Source organism: Azolla caroliniana, unplaced genomic scaffold (assembly GCF_043228905.1).
Source record: "Azolla caroliniana isolate FFs.n. ecotype wild unplaced genomic scaffold, voAzoCaro1.0.p SCAF_4, whole genome shotgun sequence".
Lineage (NCBI taxonomy): Eukaryota > Viridiplantae > Streptophyta > Polypodiopsida > Salviniales > Salviniaceae > Azolla > Azolla caroliniana.
Genome location: NW_028230439.1, coordinates 11,431,148 through 11,440,385, shown reverse-complemented (window position 1 = coordinate 11,440,385; position 9,238 = coordinate 11,431,148). Strand labels below are relative to the sequence as shown.

The following is a 9,238-nucleotide window of genomic DNA, read 5'->3' as shown; positions in this document are numbered from 1 at the left end:
ACATATCTACATATATGTCCCTTCATCCGGTGAGAGGTTCTCATCGGGCCTACAACACCCGGTTCTCACCGGGTCTTCCTTGCCGGGTACTCGTCATCTGGTTCTCATTGGGTCTTCCTTGCCGGGTACTCGTCATCCAGTTCTCACTGGGCCTGCATCATCTAGTTCTCACCGGGTCTTCCTTGCCGGGTACACGTATCCCATCTAGAGGGACCGAGATCCTAAAAAACTCCCCCTTCACTCCGGCATGGGATGCCACGTCAGTCCAATTCGCTTCCGGCATGCGTCTAGCTTGTCGAGCGTCAACACCTTGGTCAGCATATCCGACCCGTTCTCCTCCATGTGGATCTTCGTCAACACGAACTCTCGGCCTTCTACTCACTCCCGAATCCAGTGGTACCTCCGCTAGATGTGCTTCGTCCTGGAATGATATGATGCGTTCTTCGCAAGGTGGATGGCACTTTGACTGTTGCAATAGAGCCGGTATTCCTCTTGCCGGATCCCTAGCTCTTTGATGAAGTCCTTCATCCATAGTATTTCCTTGTCGGCTTCCACAGCTGCCATGTACTCGGCTTCCTTGGTTGACAACACAACCGTCTTCTGCAACCTTGATTGCCACGAAACAGCTCCCCCCGCATATGTCATGACATATCCGGATGTTGACCGGATGGTATCCGCATCAGCTAGCATATCCAAATCGGTGAAACCGTCAAGTTGGGGTTTATCGAAGCCGAATCGGAGACACATACTTGAGGTGCCTTTCAAGTATCGGAGTATCCATATTACCGCATTCCAGTGCTCCTTGCCGGGATTGCTCATAAACCGGGCTCACCACTCCGACTACATATCTGATATCCAGTCGGGTACACACCATTGCGTACATTAGGCTCCCGTCGGTAGAGGCATATGGTATCTTCATCATATCTGCCTTCTCTGCCTTCGTCTTCGGGCTTTGCTTACCGGATAACTTGTAGTTTGCCGGAAGTGTCGATCCAACCAGTTTTGCATCTGACATGTTGAACCGCTGAGCACCTTTGTCACATACTTCTCCTGTGACAACCAGAATTGCTTCGTCGACCGGACCCGGATGATATGCATCCCAAGCATTTGTCTTGTCGGACCCAAGTCTTTCATTGAGAAGGTACGGTTCAGGGCCTTCTTCAACATCTGTATCTTGACTTTGTCTAGTCCGACGATCACCATGTTGTCCAAGTACAAAAGGAGTATCAAGCAGTCTCTACCTTCTAACTTCTTCACAAATACGTAGTGATCGGCCTGCGTCTTGTGGTACCCTTGATCGGTCATGAAGGAGTTGAACTTCCGGTACCATTGCCGGGGAGCCTGCTTCAACTCGTAGAGGCTCTTTTTAAACCGGCAAACCAGGTGCTCCTTCCCTTTCTTCACAAATCCCTCTGGTTGCTGCATGTAAATCTCCTCTTTGAGGTCGTCGTGGAGGAACGCCGTCTTCACGTCTAACTACTCTACCTCGAGGTCCATGCTTGCCGCTATGCTTAGCACCGTCCAGATGGAAGTCATCTTTACTACCGCGGCAAATATCTCGTCGAAGTCCACGCCCTTCTTCTGCTGGAACCCCTTCACCACCATCCTGGCTTTGTACCTTGCAGGGTTGCCAGCATCTCCCGGTTTCAACTTGTACACCTAGTTGTTTCGGAGTGCCCTCTTTCCTTTCGGCAATTCCACCAATTCATACGTGTGGTTCTCATGCAAGGAATCCATCTCGTCTTGCATGACACTCAACCACTTGCGGCTATGGGTGTCATCTTTCGCTTCTTCGAAGCTTTCCGACTCCCCCTCATCAGTCAGCAGCATATGCTCTACATCCGGAAATCTCCGAGGGCCCTTCTCTATTTGTTCTTCATCCCAATCCGATTCGAGGTCTTGGCCAATTCCAGTTTCAGCTTCCTCTGCTTCTTCTTCTGCCGGTTCGGTATCCTCACCGTAACCGGCCGGTTCCTCGAGTGTCAACCGGCTCTTACCCGGGTTGGTCCGAATCCCATCGGAGTTCATTATCTTCTTCTCCGACTCCCAGTTGGCAAGAGTCTTGTCCTCCATGAAGATCATTTCTCGGCTCCAGAAAACCTTCTTGTCAACCGGATCCCACACTCGGTAGCTGAACTCATCATCGCCATATCCGAGGAATATGCATGGCCGGGTCTTTGGATCCAACTTTCCTCTCCGGTCCTTAGCAACATGCACGTACGCGAGACACCCGAACACCATCAGATGCCAGTAGGACACTTCCTTACTGGTCCACACCTTTTGCAGCGTGTCTCCATCCAAGGGCACTGAGGGTGATCTGTTTATCACATACGTCGTTGTCGACAGCGCCTTAGCCCAAAACGTCACGAAGTACTGCGCTCCAGCATGGGACTTCGTGTCCACTTGACACACATCGGTATGCACCAACTCCAATGGTGCATTACGTCTCATCGGTGTCCTTGATCGGAAGGAGGTTCGGTTTAGCTTACCGGTTAGGTAGTTGATGCACCTCTCAAGATGCGGAATAATCTCCAGCCACAACCGAAGCATAGATCACTCAATGACAATCAAACACAGAAGAAATGAGAATGGAGGTAAGTACACAAACAAAAAGAGAATACACAAGATGTTAACGTGGAAAACCTTGAGAGGGAAAAACCACAGTAGTCCACAAACTCCAAACTCTCACTATGTCAAGGAGTACAACAGGGAACACAGAGGCAACGACCTCTTGCTCACGATCTTCGCCTGGCGGCGGTTACAACAGAGACGTGCTCTGTATCGCTCTCTCTCTCTCTCTCTGTACAATCGTTACACCAATGATACTATATGAAGATCATAACAACAACTATATATATATCACACTGTTTGCCCTAGGTCACATTTATATTAATATGACATTAGGACTATTTACAGATATAGCCCCAATGGGTTCTCAAAAACATATCTACATATATGTCCCTTCATCCGGTGAGAGGTTCTCACTGGGCCTGCAACACCCGGTTCTCACCGGGTCTTCCTTGCCGGGTACTCGTCATCCGATTCTCACCGGGTCTGCATCATCTGGTTCTCACTGGGTCTTTCTTGACGGGTACTCGTCATCCAGTTCTCACTAGGCCTGCATCATTCGGTTCTCACCGGGCCTGCATCATCTAGTTCTCACCGGGCCTTCAACATCCGGTTCTCACCGGGTCTTCCTTGCTGGGTACACGTATCCCATCCGGAGGGACCGAGATCCAAACAGTTACATACTTGCAATGTGGTGGTTTTGGGCCTAAGCAAATTGAATATATGGGTTTGCTGAAAATTCCCAATGGTAAATGTAGAGCTATATATGAACATGTTAAGCATCTATTAGGCAATCGATGCCTCAACATGAACAAGTTGATTGGATTAGCAACTGATGGTGCGTCATCAATGATTGGTAGTGAAATTGGAACAGTGACATTAATGAAAAATGATATCCCAATTTTGGTTGGTGTACATTGTATTGCTCATAGAGAAGCATTGGTTATTTCATATGTATCTAAAGATATCCGTGAGCTCATTCGTGTAGAAAAAATTGCAAATAAGGTATATGCATGGGCTAACAATAGTACCAAAAGGACACATGAAATTTTAGAGCTCTTGGAACAAATGCAATTGGATGCTCATAGACCCTTACAAATTCATAATATTTGTTGGTTTTGACGTGGTCAAGTCATGGAAAGACTAATGAGTATAATGCCTGCAATACTTACTATTTGGAAGAAAGAGAACTTAAATGAGTGGTATAATAAAGCTTGTATCTATAGTGTGCAATTTTGCTTTTGTATGATGGTTGATGTGTTGCATTTGATGAATATTTTGAGCTTGAAACTTCAAAAAGAGAATTTGGATGTAACTTCAATTGGTGTAGAAATTGATATTAATATTTCTAATTTGCGGAGGTCTTTCTTGAGAAATGACACATTTGCGGATGGAACAATGTATTTATCCAAGTTCTTATGATGTTCTAAAGTTCGGTTTTGGGAAATAGAGAATAAAGATGGCGTTACATATAGACATGAACTATACTTCAAACAAATTCCTATGGATAAAGCAAGTCCAAATGATACGAATCCCAATATTGCAAAATCTAAGGGAATGAGGCCATTTATAAATGGATCACTTGAAAGTTGTATTAAACTATCTCAAAATTATGTGCAAAATATTCTTGATGGACTAAATGCAAGCTTCCTTGACATAAGCCTCTTCAATGCAACAAAATTATTCAGCCCATGCCATAATGCAGATGATGATGTGATTAGGGATAGTAAAACAAAGACATGGTTGAGAATTTTGATTTCTCATTTACAGCCAAATGTTGATGTCAATGCATGTCTTTAAATTTTACATGATGCAAAGGCTTGTGAAATGGAACTCTATAGGTTTGTTGACACTTTACGTTTAAATTGTGAAGGCTATACTATGCATGAAGCTTGGCGTATGTTTTGCAAAATGAAGGATTGGCAAGATAGTTTCCCTCATTTGATGAAATTATGGCCAACTACTTTGGTTATTCTGTCTAGCACAGTTTCGTGTGAGAGAGGGTTCTCTAAGCAAAAACTCATCAAAGAGATGAAAAGAAATCGATTGAATATCGAGCATTTAGATGATTTAATGCGAGTCTCATTGAATGGGCCACGCATTGAAGAAATACAATGGGATCGTGTACATGAAATTTGGAAAGATGCAAAGGATACAAGGGTATAATATATTGTTTCGTACAAATATTCGATGTATTTACTTTTTGAAGGGCAATTTTTTTGACAAACCGTCATTTGATGGGCAAAAATTTTGGAATACCATTCTCATGACAGGCAATGTTAGCCGTCAAAAGGCAACAATGATCAACACTACATCACTTTTTGTTGTCAAAAACCTTCCCATTTAGATTTCCTTGAAATGTTTTTGCAAATGAAGCTTGGATATCTCAACTTTTCAAAACTCCCTTTCAACTAAATTAAGTCGTTTTACTCGTTTCTGGCATGCCACATCAGAACATCCACCCCCACCAAACTTGCACATCATGTATGGTACAAATCATTGTTTTTGTAAACATTGGCTTCATGTTGTGAACATGCACTTAGACCCCTTTCAATTTTCCTTAGTCTAACACAATGTTTCTTGTCAAATTGCTATTGGTGTTGAACACTTTTTGCCTTTGATCATTCTATTACTACATCTATGTCTTCTTCAAGACACCTTTCAAGTTCTAATTCTTGTCATGAGAAAGTCTTCCCTAATCATGTGTTCCTCTCATGGAATTTTTCCTCCATGAAGCGATCATCTACACAATATGCATGATTAGCTTATGGCCATACATAAGCTTGGTAGGCATAAACCTAGTTACAATGTTATTGGTAGTCTTGTCAGCCCATAAAGCATAAGGCAATAATTGTAGCAACTCACCTAGTTTCCTCTCACAAGGTTTTGCAAGAGCTTTAACTACTAGACTATGTCTGTGCTACACCTTCTTGTTTTCTTCTAGGTTGTAGGTTGCCGCAAGGGAAAGCTTCATAGCAAGTAGCGCAAAAAGTCTCATAGTTTCATTTGCGTCCAATTCCCCTTTATCTACCTCAAAATTTCCCAACACATACAGGTTCCTCGTCTTCTTTTCCTTCTTCTTCCTCATCTCCTACACTCACTTGTTTCTCAATTGATGTAGTGATCAACAAAGGAATTGACCCTATTTTTAGCAAAGTCTCACTATTATCTCCTGCCCTCATATTTTCAATCTCAATTAAGCCATCAAAGGGTGAAGTTACCCCTTGTTTATAATATTGCTCCGACTCTTTGAAATGCACATCCATGCTCACAAATAATATCTTCTCCACTGAACTCCAACGAACATACCCTTTTTGTGTGGCAGAGTATTCCGCAAATACACATTTCACAGCTTTATGATCAATCTTTCCTACAACTGGTCTATTGTCCTTTACAAAACACACATGTCTTCCAAACACCTTCAAAGGAAGGATTCGAGAGTGATCTCCTTGCAACAACTCACATGGAGACTTCCACTCCAATACTCTAGAGGGCATTCTATTGATCAATGCGACAACCGTCAAAATTGCTTGTCCCCACAACTGCTTTGGGACATTCATAGAAATCATCATGCTTCTTGTTACCTCTAGAAGATGTTTGTTCTTCTTCCTCTCTGCTACTCCATTTTGTACTAGTGTATATGGGCATGTAGTTTGATGCTGTATTCCTTGATCTAAGAGGTATGCCCTAAACGTAATGTTAGCATACTATGTTCCATTATCAGACCTCAACACCTTTACTACTGTACCATATTGACTTTGAACTGCTCTATGAAAATCTTTAAAGCAAGAAAATACTTCTTTCTTTCTTTTCATCAAATATAACCAAGTAACACAAGAGAAGCTCGGTCAATGAAAGAGACAAAATATCTATATCCATTAATAGAAGTTGTGGAACACAGTCCCCAAACATCAGAGTGTATTACATCAAACGCATGGGAGCTCCTATGACCCAAACTAACATACGAGCTTTTAGTAAGCTTACCAAATTCACATGCATCACAAACAAGTTTTCGTTTTATCAGCATTTTCAAAAAGATGTGGATACACCCAACTCAAAACATCATAAGAGGTATGTCCCATACATTGGTGGTAACGCATCAACAAGTCCTCATAACTCATTTTAGTTTCCCTTACATATGTTCCCTCTACCGTAGATGTTAATCCTGAATCTAACCCTTCACGATCCACACAGAAAACACAACCCATTATCCAGAAATACGATAGTTAGGTGCATCTTGTATGACCAAGATACATAGTTGCTTCTATCGAGCTTCTCCGTTGGAAACGAGCTACCTATACCTCTGTCCCTATTCATGTCTAATCTTCTCCGGAAGACAAAAAACTCGTCTCCTTCTTGTTCTCTTTGCCGACTGCAGAGGATTCTTCTAACCCTCATGCTTTGATACCATGTAAAATATTACATGAGAAAATTTATGTTACACACAGAGAACACAATCAATTATCCGGAAATACAATAGTTAGGTATACACAAAGATGAGATGAGAGAGTTATAGAGACGGAGCAGACAACCAAAAAACTTGATTTGAAATAATCAACACTCAGTACGTAAAATGTGCTCAGTGAGCACTCTTTATACAAGTCCTAGAAGGATTGACAGAAGTACTGACAAGTACTTGAATGCTCATTAACTGAGCCTGACACTAACAACCAATAATGTTCCTATTCACTAAAATAGGATTATAGCGCCCTAATGGCCTGTCGGATTCCACCCAACTCGGCCTAGCTGATCGGTCTTCATCCGATCCGGCTCTTGGTTTCTTCAACCGATCCGGGTGTAGCTGATCGGTCTCCATCCGATCCGAGTCCTGGTTTCCTCACTCGATTTGGGCCTAACCGATGATCAATTTCCATATGATCTGGCTCTCGGCTTCTTCAACCGATCTGGCCAAAGTTGAGCTTGCTTGCTCAACACTCCCCCTCAAGCTCAACTTGAGGTTCATTGTCAGCTCCAGTTGGTACATCGCTCCAGCATTCTTGGCTTCATGCCTCCTCGCTCACGCTCCTCGACCTGTCTGATTTGACGCTCCTTGACCTATCCGGTTTGGCGTTCCTTGACCTACTCGGTGAAATTGTCTGCTGCTATGGTCTTCGTTGGCCTTCTTCTTGGCTTTGCTACTTTAGCGCCCTTTCATCCATCTGGCCTTTATGTGATTCTGCTTGTCTGAAACACTCTTCTTGACCAAATCGGTTGTCTCTGATTCGTCTTCTTCTAGGCCCTTGACCACATCTGACCACGTCCTGGTCTTGGCCTTCATCTTCAGGTCGGCTCTAGCCTTCTTGTCTCCGCCACCTGCACTAGCTTTCTCAGCTCTACCTTCCCCTTGTTCGGTTGGCTCCACTTTCGACTCATTCTTTTGACCACTCCCCCCCTGCATCAGTTCTCAACTTCTTCATCTGTCCCAAAATTGAATTCCACATTCGATTCGGTTTTTTGGACTTCATCTCTCTCCTTTTCGCTACAGTTTCTCCCCCTTAAGTTCGGCATGTCGAGGTGCTGCAAGCCAAGCATACTCGAGAATCATCATAACTTGTCTAGGCCAAGTGTTTTGGTGAAGATATCAGCAACCTGCCAATCAGTCCGAACATATACAAGTTCCACTTCAGCGAAGAGAACACGCTAACGAACAAAATGATAATGCACCTCGATGTGCTTTGTCCGAGCGTGGAAGATGAGGTTCTTTGCTAGTTGGATGTTGTTGAGGTTGTGATAGTATATGATTATCGGCTCAGACACCTTCACATGTAGATCCCTTAGAAGTCGCTTGAGCCATATGGCTTCACATGTCGCGACAATCACTCCTCGATATTCGGCCTTGGTGCTCGACAGTGCAACTATCAGCTGCTTCTTACTACTCTAGGCTATCATGGTGCTTCCAAACAAAAACACAAAATCTGATGTAGACCTATGATTGCTGGCATTTCTGGCCCAGTCGGCATCTGTGTAACCGACCAGCTTTTCGGATACGTCAGTCTAATACCGCATTGCCCGATCCTTCGTGCCACTTACATATCTCAAGATCCTTTGTGCATATTGAAGGTGTTCGGTCATCTACTGCGACACAAACTAATTGGTCAAGCCGACTGAATAGCTGAAGTCTGGACGGGTGATGGTCAAGTAGATAAGGCTTCCATCAATCTTTCAGAACCGTGTCAAGTTGCATGCCATTCCCGAACATTGATGAAGCTTCACATTTAGGTCTAGACGATTCTAGAAGAATTTGCAATCCGTCATTCCAAACTTGAACAACATACTCAACACATAATGCCTTTGGTTGATTAGTATGCCTTCAAGGGTGCAGATCACTTTGATCTCGAGGAAGTAATGAATGTCCCCCAAATCCTTCATTTCGAACGATGTAGCAAGTTGGGACTTTACATGGTTGATTTCTTCTAGGTTGGCATCGACGATGACCAAATCATCAACATAAAGCAAAATGCTTACTGACCCATTCCGACCCTACCGAATGAAAAGTGAAAAGTCTGACTTTGATGTACCAAACCCCATCCGACACAATCCCTATGTGATCTTTGCGTTCCAAGCACGCGGGGCTTGGTTTAATCCATAGAGGGACTTCTTCAGTTGAAAAATATCTGACGTGTTCAATTCAGACTAAAATCCGGGAGGTTGCACCATGTACACTTCTTCC

At 43.5% G+C, this 9,238-nt stretch overlaps 1 protein-coding gene across 1 annotated transcript; it reads left to right on the top strand.

The window, feature by feature from the left end:
• Positions 1–3,291: 3,291 nt before the first annotated feature.
• On the top strand, positions 3,292–4,871 carry LOC147865085 (uncharacterized). Its single transcript, XM_087318630.1, has 5 exons — positions 3,292–3,573; positions 3,751–3,892; positions 4,019–4,360; positions 4,442–4,728; positions 4,842–4,871. The coding sequence occupies exons 1-5, from the start codon at positions 3,292–3,294 to the stop codon at positions 4,869–4,871; spliced, it is 1,083 nt and encodes a 360-aa protein (XP_087174756.1).
• Positions 4,872–9,238: the final 4,367 nt, after the last annotated feature.

Bases quoted from the DNA above. Each gene is read 5' to 3' on its own strand.
- LOC147865085 (XM_087318630.1), top strand. From the start codon at position 3,292: ATGGGTTTGCTGAAAATTCCCAATGGTAAATGTAGAGCTATATATGAA. The intron at 4,361-4,441 runs GTCTTTAAATTT...TAAATTGTGAAG, and splicing joins AAATGTTGATGTCAATGCAT to GCTATACTATGCATGAAGCT. The intron at 4,729-4,841 runs GTATAATATATT...TTCTCATGACAG, and splicing joins AAGATGCAAAGGATACAAGG to GCAATGTTAGCCGTCAAAAG.